The 18,071-nt window shown below is 38.4% G+C and overlaps 1 protein-coding gene across 9 annotated transcripts in view; it reads right to left on the reverse strand.

Annotated features, from left to right (window-relative positions):
* shank3a (SH3 and multiple ankyrin repeat domains 3a) overlaps nt 1-18,071 on the reverse strand; it is a 272,211-nt gene that overhangs the window by 39,677 nt on the left and 214,463 nt on the right. For all 9 annotated transcript variants that reach the window (XR_014535302.1, XR_014535303.1, XR_014535304.1 and 6 more), the window contains one exon: nt 730-843. Coding sequence is in view for 6 of the 9 variants with exons in the window: in XM_083551732.1 (XP_083407858.1) it covers nt 730-843 (114 nt within the window). In the remaining 3 variants the exon portion in view is untranslated. The remainder of the gene's footprint in view (nt 1-729; nt 844-18,071) is intronic.

Below are 18,071 nucleotides of genomic sequence, written 5' to 3' on the forward strand. Positions count from 1 at the left end.
CTGAAAACGCTTACGTCCATGTACTGCACGTGAGCAAAATGTAAGAAGCTTCGACCTGCGTCATTCTGTTTATTTACTTTCCAGCTCTTGAAACGTTCCTGCAATATGCAATATTTCTAATTTATCCCCTTCGTTTAAGCATTTTCAAAAAGCTTGATTTTGGTTGACTAAAAACACTGTCTCAGTGTGGCCGGAAAGCCAAAATGCAGAGATAAATATGTGCTTCCAAACAAAAACCTATTAGTGTATTAGTAATTTGCTAAGCTTCACTACTCCAGGTGTTGGAGTTGTTATAATAATAATGTTGTTATAATAATAATAAAAAAAAAGATTCTTAATCAAAGACACAATCATGACTGATTTTTAGGTGCAAAGTTACAACCTTCTGGTCGCAGGAACAGAACTACCACTTCTGTTCTCAGGTCTGATTATAGACTGCAAAGTGTCCCTGTGTATAATTGATATAACTATGAATAAAGACTGAGAAAGTCTGTGTGTCAGTGCGCCCCTGGTGCCACATTTAATGCAACTTTGTACCTAGATGCTATAATCACACTTCAACACCTAAACCAGGTGATATTACACAAATGTAGTGCTTACTGTGTGTGTGTGTGTGTGTGTGTGTGTGTGTGTGTGTGTGTGTGTGTGTGTGTGTGTGTGTGTGTGTGTGTGTGGCAAAAGGCACAAATAGCAGCCTGCTAAAGTTTGGAGTTTTTGTGTTTCACTTACCTAGTCGAGGGTCATACTGTCTCATCTGTACCTCCTCCACACACTCTGCTGGAAACCATCCGGTCCTCCCTTTAACTGTGCCCTCCCAAAAGCCCCCTTCTCCTATACTGTGCACTGAGAGAGAGAGAGAGAGAGAGAGAGAGAGAGAGAGAGAGAGAGAGAGAGAGAGAGAGAGAGAGAGAGAGAGAGAGACAGAAAAAGAGAATTGAGTAAATACATATGTAGATTAACAAAATACTTAATGTACAACTCTGGAAAGATACCACTATTCAAGCAGCTTAAACATGAGTGATACAATCTGATGGGCAAAATACCTGAGCCAAACATGCAATGACACACACACATACACAACACACACACACACACACACACACACACACACACACACAGACACACACACACACACACACACACACACACACACACACACACACACACACACACACACACACATACATATAATCATACACACACAAACAATTCTCCTGAGTCAAGCTCTGTCCTTCGGCTTTGTAGTTGCTAGGATACCACAGTTTCAAGGTATGAGATTGACAATGTGTGTATGTGCTTGTGTGCTTGTGTGTGTTTGTGTGTGTGTGCGTTTGCATGCCTGTCTGTATGCATCTAATATGTTTATCAAAACCAAGGACAAACCTGCAATTTACTTAGCACTCCATTAGTTTTATAGCTGAAGAAGCCACAATTACCAACAGTCACACACACACACACACACACACACACACACACACACACACACACACACACACACACACACACACACACACACACACACACACACACACACACACACACACACACACACACACACACACACACACTCACACACACACACACACACACACACACACACACACACACACACACACACACACACACACACACACACACAGGTTTCTGTCACACCTGAGTGTTCCTCTTTATTTGCCAATAGGAGCATAAGAGCTCTGTAAACATCAATCCACTACAGTGATTTCCTCTCCTACCTTTGTGTGTATGTGTGTAGAGCCAGGCAGATTTCTGGAGTGATGTAAATAATATGCTTTATTTACAATCTATAAGGGGAGTGAAATACATAATACTTCTTACACTATGAATAAGACTGCTAACACACACACACACACACACACACACACACACACACACACACACACACACACACACACACACACACACACACACACACACACACACAATAGGTCACTCATTCATTTAGTCACCCAATCAGTCACTCATTTATCTACTTAGTCTCTCTTATTCAGTCTCTCAGTTAATCAGTTACTTACTACGTCAGTTACAGAGTCTATTGTTCATTCACTCAGTGGATGTCACAGTCACATACTCATACAAACAGTTACTGTCTTCCTTACTCAGTCCCACTTACTCAGTCAGTCACCAAGTTAACCAGTCAACAGACAGTAATTCAATAAGTCAGACTGTCTGTCAGTAAATTATTTAGTCTGTAAGTAGGTATACCAGTCCATTAGTCAGTCAGTATATCAATCAATCAGTCAGTCAGTCAGTCAGTCAGTCAGTCATCAGTCAATCAGTCAGTATATCAGCCAGTCAGTTAGTCAGTCAGTCAGTAAGTAATCAGTCTGTCAGTATATCAGTCAGTCAGTTCGTCAGTCAGTCCGTATATCACTGTTATAGTCAGTCAGTTAGTCAGTCAGTCAGCAAGTCAACAGTCAGTCAGTATATTAGTCAGTCAGTTCGTCAGTCAGTCAGTCAGTTAGTCAGTCAGTCAGTAAGTCATCAGTCAGTCAGTCAGTAAATCATCAGTCAGTCAGTATATCAGTCAGTCAGTCAGTCAGTCAGTCAGTCAGTTACTGTCCAAAATCAGTCAGTCAGTCAGTCAGTCAGTCAGTCAGTCAGTCAGTCAGTCAGTCAGTCGTTCGGTCAGTCAGTCATTCAGCCAGGAAGTCAGTAAATCATTCATTCAGTAAATCAGTCAGTCATTAAATCGATCTACCAGTCAGTCAGTAAGTCATTTAGCCAGTCAGTCAGTCAGTCAGTCAGTCAGTGAGTCGGTAAATCAGTCAGTCAATTAGTCAGTAAGTCAGTTAGTCAATAAGTCAAACAATCAGGAAGTCAGTATGCCCGTCAGTCAGTCTGTCAATCATTTATTCAAAATCATAAACACATCTTTTTGGAATAAGAGAAGTGACATGAAGTTACATTTAGAATTTCACAAGAACACATGCCTGGTATTTTCATGTATATAGAAACACCGTCACAGGCCATGTTTTATGTAAGCATGTTCTGATGACAGTTCACCAGCACATGAAAATATAAAATGTCATAATTAATATGAATTAAAATACATTTTCTGCATTGAAAGTAAAATGGTCAATGTTTAGATTTTGATTATGTTTTAAATTTGATGATGTGAGACACACACATGTACATTTTTGTGAACCTGCCACAAGCAAAGCTATTCTCTAAGCCTAATTTCTTCAACTTCACTCTCATGTGAGTAATTTCACACTTTCATCAAAATGCAAGCAATTATGATGCAAATCATAATCAGGGAATCAGGAGGCAAATTGGCCTGCAGGATATGTATTTGATTATCAGATTTACTTTTAACTTGCCACATCTGTGTCTTTGCTTTGCCTCTCTTTTTCTCTCTCTAAACACACAACTCACACACACACACACACACACACACACACACACACACACACACACACACACACACACACACACACACACACTCCTCATCATTTCACGGCACAAAAATAAGTGGCGTTGTAAGCTACGTGCTACGTATTGCTTATGACTTCAGCCAGAGCTCTGACCCAGTACAGAGCAGTGTACATAGACAAGTCCTCTTCCATCTGGCTTCTTCCTGACACACTCTGGCTGCAGAGACATAGCTTTTAAAATATTTTCAACTGCTGTGTAGGAGGAACGGTTTCTCAATGTGACTGACAGCAGTAAAACTCACTTTACATCCACTGCAGAAGCCATCCATCCTACAGTTACTACAGCCTATAACCCACAGAGCACTCCAGCATGTCTAAAAGGCTTTGCGTTATAGCTGACAGCAGTACTGCTGCACAACCCTGTGCTCTCAACTGCCCATGTAAATATGTGATATTACAGTGGAATAACACAGGGCTCCATTAATCTGCCTCTCCAGTATGTGTGCTTATTTGAGTAGGAGACCAGGCCACTGCCTGATGGTCTCTTTTGGTCTTCAGCTCTGGCAGAGAGAAGCCTATGAATGGCTGCCACATTTAAAACTGGCATTCATTAGTCAAATGGTACTCTGGGAAAAATGTTGGCTGAAGTTTCAAGCGTTCATGCTCAGCCTTTAATCTGCAATCCAGGCCAAGTTTGTGACAGAGGGAGCACTGTTATAGTGCAAGTGTGAGTGTGTGACCTGTAACATTATATGCTCATTTGATTTAATAGCAAAAATAGACACATTTAAATAGTAATAAAAGTTATAATACACTGAACATTAGTAAATTCAATCCACGCTTTAGATGCCTCTGATTGATTAAAATAAAAAGCGAAATATTTAACTATTACAGTTTTTTCTAGTTGGTTTGGAGCATTTCAGAAACAAAGTTCTCAAAAGTACGTTTCAATCTCTAAAACATTTAGACATTGATTGTGTACAAGTGTCTGCTTTCCTACATTATCAGTTGTTTATGTCATGTTGATGAACTTTAATGTCACTAATGGAGGTAAGTGTAGGGCAATAGATCAACCAATGATCAACTAGTTCTCTAAAATATGTCAAAAGTGAATCTGGTAAACGTTAAATTGGTGAGCGTAGGCAGACAGAGCAAAAACACAGAATTAAAATTTTATTTTGTAAAAGTGTAAATCATGTCCGGTCTCTTGCAACCAATATCCCAAATATAGTAATGTGTACATTTGTGCTGTTGAAATTCACATATATCATCCTTTGCGTTTGCATTTTCAATAATTGAACTCCAAAACCGTAGTTTACACATAAAGCAATACTGAAACCGTGCACTGTTATACTGACAACATGACTAAACATTATGACTATCTTGTTACAAAAAGACGTGTTATTCTGATTTCAATGAAATGTTCATTGACATAAATACTTAGTTTTGAGAGATAAACTAAGGATCTTGAGAAAATACAGGCTTTTGCAAGAAATCCAATGTGTTCTGCTGTTTGTACAAACTGTTTTGAAGAAATACTGGTGTACAAATATTAAGGATGATTCGAGAAATGCTCCAAAGCAACTGATACAAACTGTAATATTTAAATAACAGTACATTTTTTTACATAATTTCCTTCATCACAATCAAGGACGACGTCTTTAAGCACAAACAAGACCATAAAAAACAGCTGAACCTGGACAGTGGCACAGTTTACATTAATTTGTGAGGTTATTACAAAGTCAGCTTTTTGATGCTTTCACCATAACAGTAAGCTGTCTGAAAGCACAAATGCAAAAAATGTTAAGAAACATTTCTGAGAGGAAGCCACGTTTGTACTTCAAGAGTCTATGGAACTACAATCAGAACCTTGTGTTGTGTCTGGGCAACCGAAAACAAACTTTTTAAACAGAGACGGTTCTTTAAACAAAATAATGACCACAATCATGCATCCAAGTCAACACAGATTCAACTCAACATTAACTGCACAATATTATTCTGCAGATTCGAAAATCTCCACATCGTATTGAAATATTCTGCACAGCAGTAAGCGCAAGAAATAGGCTCAGTGTGTAATGTGTGCTGATTAGAGGCAGGACACAAGTGCGTAAACTAATGATCCAGAAGTGTAAGCACCATTAACACACGGAGATCCATTATTATAAATGAAAAGATGGGAAGAACTGAGAAAACCTGAAATGTAGGAAAGTGAAATCAGGCTCAGTAAAGAGACAAAGACACACAAGGACAAACAAGACAAACTAATCAGGATCCAAATGGAGAACAGGAAACTGAATTGGGAAATAACCTAATGTCAAGACAGGGACAGAGATAAGACCAAAGGCAACATAAAAACATCATAATCAGCGAGCAAGTAACACACGTCATGCTGGGAACATGTCTATTATTTCCTATTGTTTATATGATAAAACCAAGCTATTCTCTCCAGTGGAGACTTTATTTCTACATCCACATTCATCTTAATATAACTATAAAAAAACACCAAGATTTTTGTTTTAAAACCCATCTCGAAAATCTTTTCATCTTTGTACTGCACATGGATGTAAAACATAAGAAGCTTTGGCCTGGATGCCTAGATCATTTCTGTCAGGTGTTTAATTAGATTCTATCTCTCTGAACTGATGCAGTGGTGACAGTGTCCCCTTCCTTTAAAAAAAAACCCAATACTCTCCAATTGAATAGAAGATGCAACATCTGCAGTACATCATTTAATGACTAGAACTATTTTAATATATCATTTTTAAATATCATTTTTTTTATCATACCTGCTACAATGCAAACACAAGTTTCTCCAGTTTCCTCCAATTTCCGAGGTAGATTCACCACTCTAAATTGCCCCCTAGTTCTGAAATATGTGTGTGCAGGGTCGACTGGTATATTATTCAGGTTGTGTTCACATACCCTATACAAACAAAATTTTGTGGACACCTGACCATAAGATTTTAGACTTTTTTTACATCCAATTCCACAGTCTCTATTTGCTGTTATAATAACCTTCATTCTTTTGGAGAGATTTCCACTGTGGTCTGATTGTGAAGATTTGTGCTAATTCAGCTAAAAGAATGTTAGTCAGGAACTGATGTAGGTACCTACATCCAAGTTTTTCTTTGCATTTTTAGCGATTTTGCTAATGATCTTAAAGATTATGATTTAAATCTTACGATTTGTATTTGCCACGTACATTATACAAGATGCCTTAAATGAATTATACATTTTCCTAAGATATTTATTTAAGGCCCAAAATTATCTCCGTAACACAAGATAGCCATCGTTTGATACAGAGCCGAGACAAAGCATGCTTGAAAAGCCTATTCGTATGATGTGACAGAGCCGAATGACATGAAGATTACCTAAAAGCACTCAGACAAGCAGATGAAAGACAGTGTGAGAATCAGAGAGACAGGAGAGAGCGAGAGAGCGAGGAAGGTGTTTGTGGTGAGGGATGTGACACAACACAACAAGAATGGAGTAAAAGGGAACGTGACAGAAAGATATTGAGAGGAAGAGGCTGAGAAAGTTTTATCTCACAATGATTCTACTTCATTAGTCCTCGGTTGCAGTGTGGGGGGAAAAAACTCTGAATGAGGCCTGCTGCATTCTCGAAAAAGGTCCAAGCCAGTACAGGTGTGCACGTGTGAGTCCTGTGTGCGTCTAGGCACTCTATGACTGTATTTATATCTAGGGTAAGTCATCCCCACACTTTTCCTGCCAGTCAAGTGATCTGGGTGTCAGCATGCTTATTAAGTGTATGCGTACGTACTTGCTGATGTGTCAACCTCTTTTTAACTATGCTTGTGTAATAGAGTTTAAGCTGAGCGTGCGAACAGCTGGTTGACTGGTAGTTCGCATCAATCACACTCCACTCTAATGGATTTAGAACAGGATTGAGCACCTCTCCATGTGGCGTGCGCATGCTAACGTCGATAATGCATTAACCTGAGGGGCCAAATTTGCATCCAAATGCATCTCGTGCTTCATCTTCAAATCGCTCTGGTCCAGGTTTGTGACATCAGCATCAGCTATAAGAGAAGTGATCATCCGAGGTGAGCTTCTTACCAAAATCCACTCATGAAACCTACATAAACCGAATTTTTGAAACCGACATATGCAGAGATTGCTGTAAAGCAGCACTGTGAACTGTATTGAAGGACAGCCAGAGGTGACAGGATGTAAATGCAGAGTTGTCTTATTAGGCCCCAGCCAGAATCTGATACGGGATCAATATCCAATAATTCGACAGAAAGCATGTCAACTAGCAACGTAAAGAGTGTATTATCATAACAGTGAAACAAAGCTAAAAATCTAATACAGAACTATTACAATGAGACATATGGTAAATAAACGTGGGTGTGGTGAAGGCTGGGTTCAAGAAACATAGCAAACCAAAGATGATAGCAACATTGCAGTGATGTAGTATAGTGTAAGTCATGATTAGAGATGAGAAAATCTATACCATAACTATTGTGATAAACCATATAATTATTCAGTTGTTGTTCTGTTAGTGTGATTGAGTAGTGTCAGGAATTCTACTGACCAATCATACTATACACAGGAATTAATACACTTTATTACCAAAAGTTTGCAGACACCCGGTCATAAGTATGGTATATCCTTTTTTTGCATTGCAATCCACATTTAGTCCAAATTTAGTCCAAAGATTTTCCACTAGAATTTTGAGTGTGCTTGTGGAGATTTTTGCTACTTTAGACACAAGGATGTTAGTAAAGTCAGGTACTGGTGTAGGTGAGGTGAGGAGGCCTGAGGTGCAGCCAGTGCTCTAGTTCATCCCAAAGGTGTTCAATAGTTTGGAGGTCAGAGCTCTAAAGCAGGAGATCTTCCACTCTAAATCCATGCAAAGCATATCTTCATGGAGTTTGCTTTGTGCACATTGGCATTGTCATGCTGGAACTGGTTTGGGGCTTCTAGTTCAGGTAAGGGGAATATTTCATGCTACTGCATCCAAAGACACCTGAAATAATTGCCTTTAGCTGTGTGATAACAGTTTGGGAAAGAACCACATATGGCTGGGAAAGTCATTATTATTATTCCTTTTTCTACTCTTAATGAAAATATTGTACATCTTTATACAATTTCTTATCAAAAAACAAATAATAACTATAGTGTATTAAAATAATTTTACATATCATGCTACAATCTTTTTCCATACCTGCCACCCCAGTTATGATTCTCTTGCCAGTAAAAAAAAAAACTGACTATGCTAATGTGTCCTTAATCAGTGCATGGGGAGGTGAAAGTGTTGCGCCGTAAAGCCCTGCGTGTGATGTTCCAGCTGTTGTCGTATATTCTCAGTGCTTAATTACCTACATACGAGTGTTTCAGCCTGCAATACACATTGATCAAAAAACAATTTTCGACGCAATACGCTGAGAGAAAACAATACGCCTAGAGTATAATTCTACAGAACTACAGCTACGGCACAGTGACATAGCACCACTAAATCGGACGACTTGAGTTCACATCAGCAGTCTGCGAAACTGCACATTTTTAGACCTGATATGGAAGCGGTTCTGAGTGTTTTCAGTCATCCATCTGTCTGAGGGAGTCACTCCAGTGTTTATCTACACTGCAGTGCACACAGTCTCATTTGTCTAATTTACATCTACACTGCAAGTTTGTTTTGCTGAGTTAAATATCGAAAATATTATTTATATGCAGCTAGAAAAAATGCAGTACGTATAAAAACAAAGTCAAAATACAATTGAGTGTCTGAATATTTTTTCCCCACTTGATATGAACAAGACATTTTACGATCTTTTTAAAACTATTAAGAATGAAATTTAAGATCTATATCACGACAAAAACACATACACACAAATACGTTGTTCACAACTGGCCTTAACCAAGCCCCCAAATTCATTTTGTAGTTAATGATTTCTACTAATACAGCGAACTATATTTGGACTAGTGAGAGAAAGAACTACAACTAACGGAAACTAACAAACAAAAACATTCGAAAATGCTGCATGAGCATTTTAAGGCGCATTAGAGGAAGAGTTACATGGACATTTGAAAATTAAGACTTGTTCTAAATTATTTAAGACCTCGAACAGTGAATTTGAGAAATGTAAATGCATAAAAGTTTTGAATTGTAGTCTTTTTATTTTATTTTATTAAATATAACCTCTTTCTGCTGTTCATCACTGCTTTAAGAAGTTGAGATTATAATTTATCTAATTTACCTTCTGGACAGCATCTGGGAGTTGAGAACAAGCAATTTCCCTTAACCACCCCAAAACTAGCACCCCCTGAAAACCACTCCGATCCCCCAGCCCGTGCTTTTAATTCTGTGTTCATAGATTTGTAGTGAGATCAGTTTGCTGCCCAGCACTTTCATCTGAAGCATGCATAATGAATAGTTAGGCATGGAGTAAGTTCTTTTTATTTCTCATTTCTGCATTTTGCCCACTGAAAAGGACAGAGCTGCCAGTAGTTTCCCATTCTGTCAGTGACATGTTGTCTATAGAACAAGGCCATGTCATGATCAGAGCACACTCCTTAAGCTTCTCAGCACTTTGAACATTTGGCCCTGGGTCCAGTGTTGTGGAAATCAGCAGGTGGCAGGTTGAATGTATCGCTCGCAAAAATGCTCTGACCCGCTCGAGGACCTGGTCTGATATTTTCTAGCGTCTGTCATGGGCAGATGGTTGCTACGGAAAACTGAGAGTCTAAAGAAAGTGAATTTGATAGTAAGTGCGTTCGGATCATTTGTCATTCCTGCAAAAACTGACTGTCCTGCATTTAACTCACCCTTACAGTACATTTTATAGAAAAACAACATGATCTACAACAATGAGCATCACTGGATCACTGTCTTTGATCATAAACACCACAATACATTTAATTATTTTATCTAACAACTGTGTCATGAAGCAGCTTTACAGAAAATCAGGCTCAGTCTGCGAACTTTATTATTATTTTTTTTTATGTTACCAGAAAAATTTACCAGATCAAATATAACATACCATTTTGCTATTCAATTAGTTGTGTAACATATGTAATCTCCATGGAAAACGTATCCCCAGGCTTGCCCAAATAAGCCCAAATATGGAAATACCACTACACTGAAACTTAGAAAAGAACTACCTTGGGAGGGTTTTTTTTGTTTTCAGTTTATGTTTTTTAGTACCGTGTTTCAAAATGTATTATTAGCCTAGCAAAATGTGCTTTTAAGCATTAGCCTATCTGTAATAGTTAAATTAGCCTGGCCAAGTTCATACACACTAATGTTACAACAGATGAGGAAGTCAGGCCTGTGTAAGAAGCAGGATTGCCAGGACACTATTTAAAGGTTGCTTTTTAAAGAATTTATATTAGATAGCAGATAAGACCAGATATGTCTCTAAACTGCATGTATTATCTTCCTTTAGAAATATGATTTTTTTTTCATGCTTTTTGCTTTTATGTGCTTGACTGAGACATGTGTCCTGGCTAACTTCCTGAGAAGAAACGTCAGAATTTTGCAGATGATGAATTTTGTTATGATGAATTTTTCATATATATATATATATATATATATATATATATATATATATATATATATATATATATATATATATATATATATATACACACACACAATTAAAGAACATGAACTATTTGGGAAGTTAAAAAAAAATCTAGCTTTCTCTTGGCTGGGTGAAGAGATGCCACGTTTGCAGAAACACACACACACACACTTTTGTTTGATTTAACATTTTTTGGTCAATACATAATTCAAAGTGCAAACTATTAATGTATTTGCTAGGATTTAAATAGTAGGACTTTAAGGAAGATATGGAAATTGATTATTTATTGCTGAATAACATAATGACATATTAAATGTTAAATGTAATATACATGTTTACATTTAATGAAATGTAATGTTTTATAAATAGAATTTGTTAAATATACCATCATCCAATCATTGTTTCTAGCAATCACTGTCGATAATACCACTGGGGCGGTGGTAAAGTATACCCATTTAGCAGATACATAATAAAAGTGCTGCTTTCTCTTGTCTCAGACACAGTTCTTGGGAACTTTTGTTCAGATTAGGGATGTAAGATTCACCGATACGCATCGGTGCATCGCCATAAAAGTTGACGATGTGATGCATCGAGTTACAAAGTGTACATCAGTTACAAGTTGGCATTTGTATCCGGATGCATCATTTTTACCATATTTGCATCGGTAAAAACCGATTTATTTATATAATTAAAACTTTTAGTAGTTAGAACACAACAAATAATTTGTGACCAATATTTAATATGTAGATTGATTTCTTCTCGCTAAACTGTTGCTCAAGCGTGTTCTCTCAGCACCTCTGAATATGGCGTATCACAACACTACGGAGACCGAGGCGTGTCCTGAGACTCACATAGAATACAGATTAACATGGCAGAGGTAGAGCTGCATCTTCTCGGAGACAGAACAGGAAAAAAGACGTCTGGTTTTCTTTTCTTTTTTTCTTTTTTCTTTACCCGCATTGGCCTCAGTTATGGAGATGCACATCCCTCATCCAGTTACATGAAGGATGATGTCATTCAACACTGTTAGGCAGCAGGCAACATGGGCTAAGCGCAGTTTGAGTTGAGCACATGGCCACACATGGTCTGTGCAACACACAGATGCATTTACATTTTGCTGAAAAGATCGTCAAACATTTGACGCGCAGCCTATAGCCTGCAAAAATAACATCTCAGTCCTCATTAGACATGTGCTATCTATGGCTTTGCTGTTACTGTGGCTACAATGTGAGGAGATGGAAGTGACCTGCTGTATCAAAAGCTGTCCTAAGTAGAACTTTTTCACCATTTCATATGTTCAGCAGTGAGAGACATGTGGGGCGGAGCAAGATTTGTGGGTTGCTGTGTCTAAAGCCCTTACAGCTTCAGAAACATTTTCTTCCGTTTAAACTGTCAAATTTAATGGCCATCACAATATCAGTAATCTGCCGGCTATTCTCAAATCCAGCGTCAATCGACTCCGGTGCAGACACACACACACACACACACACACACACACACACACACACACACACACACATCTACATCGTCTTACAAGAGCAGAGTAGGATAATAGATGCTTGATATTCAAAAAGAGACTCAATGCTGATGATCATGCAGGTTAATGAAGGGAAAATGTCTGGAGTAAAGAGAGATTCTTTCTGGCTCCGGACACACACACAAACTTCAAAAAAAAGGAAGGGCATAGAAATTTCTCTCTGTCTTGCTCCCTCTCTCTTTATATCTCTGCACCAAAATAGAAACCTGCCTTGGGCTAAATGAGACGTGAACATGATCATAAGACAATTAATGAATTAATCAAGGTTATTCGGTGTGACGGCGTTAAGCAGAGAATTGTGTCTTACAGTAAACAGATGCCCATGCTGTATTTAACACAGTGTGGTGTGAGGATTACATTAGGCCTGTGTGCAGAGCTCGGATGTGCTCTAATGTAGCGCTCCGCAAAGCTCTGGGCTCGAAGCGCACTGATGCATGTAATAGACCTTTATTTACCATCGGAATTGAAGCACATCAGGAGGGAGGATAGCGAGACAGACTGGAGAGGAAGACATGGAGCTAGTGCTGGGAATGTGGTGGACAACAGCTGGCTTGAGGCTCACCCTTGCTGTGCCATACAATGGTCTAACTGGAGAGACTCCTTTCTTTCACTACCACTATATTAGTGTGCATTGATGAATTTATAGAATTTGAAAGTTTAAGAGCAAAAAAAAAAATGGAGCTCAGAAAACGCACTGCAGTACCTATCCCATGTCACCCAATACATGTGAATGAAACAGTACAGCATCGAATAGAACTCACAATCAGCTGGTAAAGGGTAAAAAAAAAGTGTGAATGAGAAGAAAAAACGGAGGTGCAAATCCAAAAAGAGAAGAACATCGGATAAGGAGCAGGCCTTAAAGAGCGCAGGCCAAGGCAAGACAGTATATAAGAGAGGGAATGAGAAGAAAGTCACGACTCCCCGGGAGGAGGAGTGCAGTGATGCAGTCCCTTGCTCATTGGTATGCTGAGCCCTGAACGACCGAGAGGAGAAAAGAGAAGGCAAAGAGGAACGAAGGGAGGGTGTTATTTGTGAATGATAGCAGAAGTAGCATGCTCTGTGAGGGTGGGGATATTGCGTTTGATTCACACGAATACTGCCATGTCTCTCTTTCCCCTATCCTGACACACTCTCTCATCCTCCCTCTCTCGTTCTTATCCCCAGGGGTGTAGCCTGAAATAGCCTGGCTTAGATGTTTTATAGTTCATACCTCAGTGACTCGCTGAGTGTCCAACTCTCCTTCACCACCTTCAGCTCCCTGATGCTCCCCCTGATCACTGATCTCTCTCTCTCTCTCTCTCTCTCTCTCTCTCTCTCTCTCTCTCTCTCTCTCACACACACACACACACACACACACACACACACACACACACACACACACACTGCATAATTAGTGACTGTCTGAGTTATGATTTTGTATTGATCATGTACTGATGAGGTTTCTTAACCCAGCGGAGGACCTATTTCCTGCTTTAGTGTGTGTCAGCCCCAGGAAACTGGCTCCGGAGCACCGATTGATTAACACAGCTAACGCGCTGAATGGGATCAACATTAGTTAGAATGATAAATGATACAGTGCTTTGCTGAAGAACAGCGGATATGTATGCGCCTTTGCGTGTGTGTGCGTGTGCGTGTGTGTTTGTGCTTAAGTGTTAATTGTATGGAAATTAACTTACGACTTACGTTTTTTATTATGGACTCATACAAAACCTCGAAACTGAAATTCTTCACTCACACACACACACACACACACACACACACACACACACACACACACACACACACACACACACACACACACACTAGAAATAGGGAGGAAATTCAATTAACAATTATAAGTAAAGTTTGTGGACACCTTACTATCAGACCCACAATCAGTAAATTAGTGTGAAAAATGAATCAGTTTTAAATATCTCATTCCAGATAATAATAATCTCCACTCTTTTGGAACTGGTGTCATGCTGGGACAGGTTTAGGCCTCTTAGTTCCGGTGAAAATAAAAATCATCCTATGTAATTGTGAGGTTTCAAATTTTGTGGCAACAATTTGATGATGAACCAAATACGGTTTGATGTTTGGGTTTCCTTAAACCTTTAAACATATACTGTACAATTATAAGCTACATAATTAGCTGAATAAAGTGTAGGCAATTAAAATGTCACGTAATCACCATATAAATGCAGCTGCTGCTGTAAGTCAGAGATTAAGTTGTTTTCTAACGCTTGTATTTTTTCAGGACAAAAGTTTATATATATTATATGTACAGTACAGACTAAAAGTTTATATATATTATATATACAGTACAGACCAAAAGTTTATATATATTATATATACAGTACAGACCAAAAGTTTATATATATTATATATACAGTACAGACTAAAAGTTTATATATATTATATATACAGTACAGACTAAAAGTTTGGACACACCTGCTCATTCAAAGAGTTTTCTTTATTTTCATGAATATGAAAATTGTAGATTCACACTGAAGGCATCAAAACTATGAATTAACGCATATGGAATTATATTCATAACAAAAAAGTGAAGTGAAAATATGTCATATTGTAGGTTCTTCAAAGTAGGCATCAAGAGAATGCCAAGAGTGTGCAAAGCAGTAATCTAAGCAAAAGGTGGCTACTTTGAAGAAGCTACTTTGAGCAGGTGTGTCCAAAACTTTTGGTCTGTACTGTATATATATATATATATATATATATATATATATATATATATATATATATATATATATATATATATATATATATATAAACTTTTGGTCTGTACTCTAATCCCAGATCTTTAGAGGAGTAAAGCAGTATAATTTGCTTATCTTTGTGCTTAAACAGTTGCAGTAAGAGCATCAGGTTTAATGCTGGCCTAAATTATATAAGAATGTCTCCTTATTTTTAGGCATTCCAGCATGATGACATGGCAGCATCCCAAAAGCACTGTTCTCCCCTGCTTGAGTGTTGGTATCAAAATACCTAAACTGTAGTGATGTATGAACTTGTGCAATAAATTGACAGCTTGGAAGGAATTCCTGTTTGTGAAAGCAAACTTGAGGTTATAATGTAAACCCTACACTCAAACAAGGCCAGAATCTGTCCTGAGTGCAGAATCAAGTATTTAGGCATTTATTACATTTATATTTATGGCATTTGGAAGAAGTCCTTATCCAGAGAGTCTGGCATTTATCGCATTCATACAACTGAGCAGCTATGGGGTTGGGGGCCTTGCCTTGGCCTATGAGTTTAATGCCTTGACCCCTCAGCTACCACCCCTCCTATTACATCAAGTCTAGGGGTGAAACAACTCTTTGAGTAATTCGAATCCAAAAAAGCATCAAATTGTTGGCCTTAATGCTCTGTTTAGTCTATTTAGCTAGCACTGTTTTTTCTCATGGACGATTATTACTGACGCACCACCCGCTAAACTCTGGACCTCTATGGGGTCTCGTTTATAAACGTGGTGTATGCAAAAAATAACGGGGAAACAGATATGCCACTTTCCATGCAAAGGTTGTGATTTATATATAATAAAAAATGGAGGAACGAAGAGAAAACAGCGAGGGGCGAGAAGAACGTTTTCAAAGTTTGGGATCATTTCAAACTAAAACATTTAGAAAACAGTGCAGTGCATTTATTTTTTCAAAGTCCTTTGAAATAGATTTTTCTTTTCCTTATTTATATGTTTATATTTGCATTTTGATGAAATATGGCAATTAATGGCAATAAATTGATTTAGTTTTCACAGATTGCAATTTCAGCAATAAAAAAATGATGAAAAAGGGGATTAGTCATAGACACAATCAAGTGCTCAAGGGTAAAAGCTAACATGATGCTCCTCAAGTTCAGTTATGTGGAAATGTGGAAAAGTTTAAGGAGGTGAAAGACAAAAGAATTTAGATCTCACTGGGTTCCAAACTGAACCCTGAAATCAGACCCCAATGCTTATTTCAAATTATTTAAAAAACTTTCACATGAACTGTATTCAGTCACTTTGACAGTCATCACGGCACAAATACTTGTGTGCTGAATGTGTTTATTAGCAAAATCAGATTGTAAAAGTAATCAAGTTCAAATGTTTCCACTGCAATTATTCTTCCATTTCATGCTTAATTAATCTAATTATATATTTCATTTGATTGGATAAAGATTGTTCTTGAGTTAGATGTAAAAGTTTTATTGTTAGATTTGGAATACTGTCTGATTATATGTCTGCATATGAACATACACACAGCAGATGAACTAAAGAAATGAGATCCTTCAGAGTTCTCCCAGATGCACTATTGATTAAAAAAAACAATTCAGATGAGGACACAAAGGTATAAGCATCATTCGTTCACTCACACTCTCAAGCACAGGTTTAAGAGAGCAATTTGATGTGTAAGCAACAGGACGGATGCCCTGGGCAATGAAATCGTATTCCACTGTGACTGTGAGCAAGTGTGAGTATGTGTGGATCACTCTACTATGCCATTCATCCCTGTTATTACATGTGGAGTGTGTGACAGTTGCCTTGAACCATCCATCAATTGATCATGTATGCACAAACACACACACACACACACACACACACACACACACACACACACACACACACACACACACACACACACACACACACACACACACACAGTTTAAATAGGAGCAGAGTTTAAAGACTGACTCTGACTCCTACACCGGTTCCTGTACACACTCACACACTGACTTACATACTGACTTACACAGACAAGGGTGAGCTTCATTCAGAGTCAGAGTGAGTTTGATTCAGAGGCACAGTAAGTTTGATTCAGAATCAGAGTAAGTCTGAGTCATAGTAGGTCTAATTTGGAGTCAGAGTCAGAGTAAGTTTGATTTGAAGTCAGAGTGAGTCTAATTTGGAGTCAGAGTGAGTTTGATTTAGAGACAGTGAGTTGGATCAGAATCAGAGTGAGTCTGAGTGAGCGAATATGATTTGGAGTCGAAGTGAGTCTGATTCAGAGTGAGTCTAATTCAGAGTCAGAGTAAGTATGATTTGGAGTCACAGTGAGTTTGATTCAGAGTTAGAGTTAGTTTGATTTTGAATCAGAGTGAGCCTGAGTCAGATTGAGTCTGATTTGGAGTCAGAGTGAGTCTGAATTGAAGTCAGAGTAAGTTAGATTCAGCGTCAGAGTGGGTATGATTCAAAGTCACAGTGAGTTTGAGTTGGAGTCAGACTAACTTAGGCAGAGTTAGAGTGAGTCTGAGTGAGTCACACACACACACACACACACACACACACACACACACACACACACACACACACACACACACACACACACACACACACACACACACACAGATTTTGTACTCAGGCCTAGACTTTTACACCGTTACATATCCACTAACAGCCAATAACAGTGCACTGTTATTGGCTGAAGGAAAGCATACTTATTAATTACCAAACATGTCCAGAGCCTGCAGTACTCCACAACAGGGAATATGTGAGACACACTTCTAAGCAATTAAGACACTGTCAGAGAGACCATCAGACTGAAAGAGAGAAAGAATGGAAGACACAATTAACAGGGCTCACTGGCTGTGTATCCATAAGCAAGGTTTGTCCCGATCCAG

This window comes from Silurus aristotelis (genome assembly GCF_946808225.1).
Source record: "Silurus aristotelis genome assembly, chromosome: 10".
In the NCBI taxonomy this organism is placed as follows: domain Eukaryota; kingdom Metazoa; phylum Chordata; class Actinopteri; order Siluriformes; family Siluridae; genus Silurus; species Silurus aristotelis.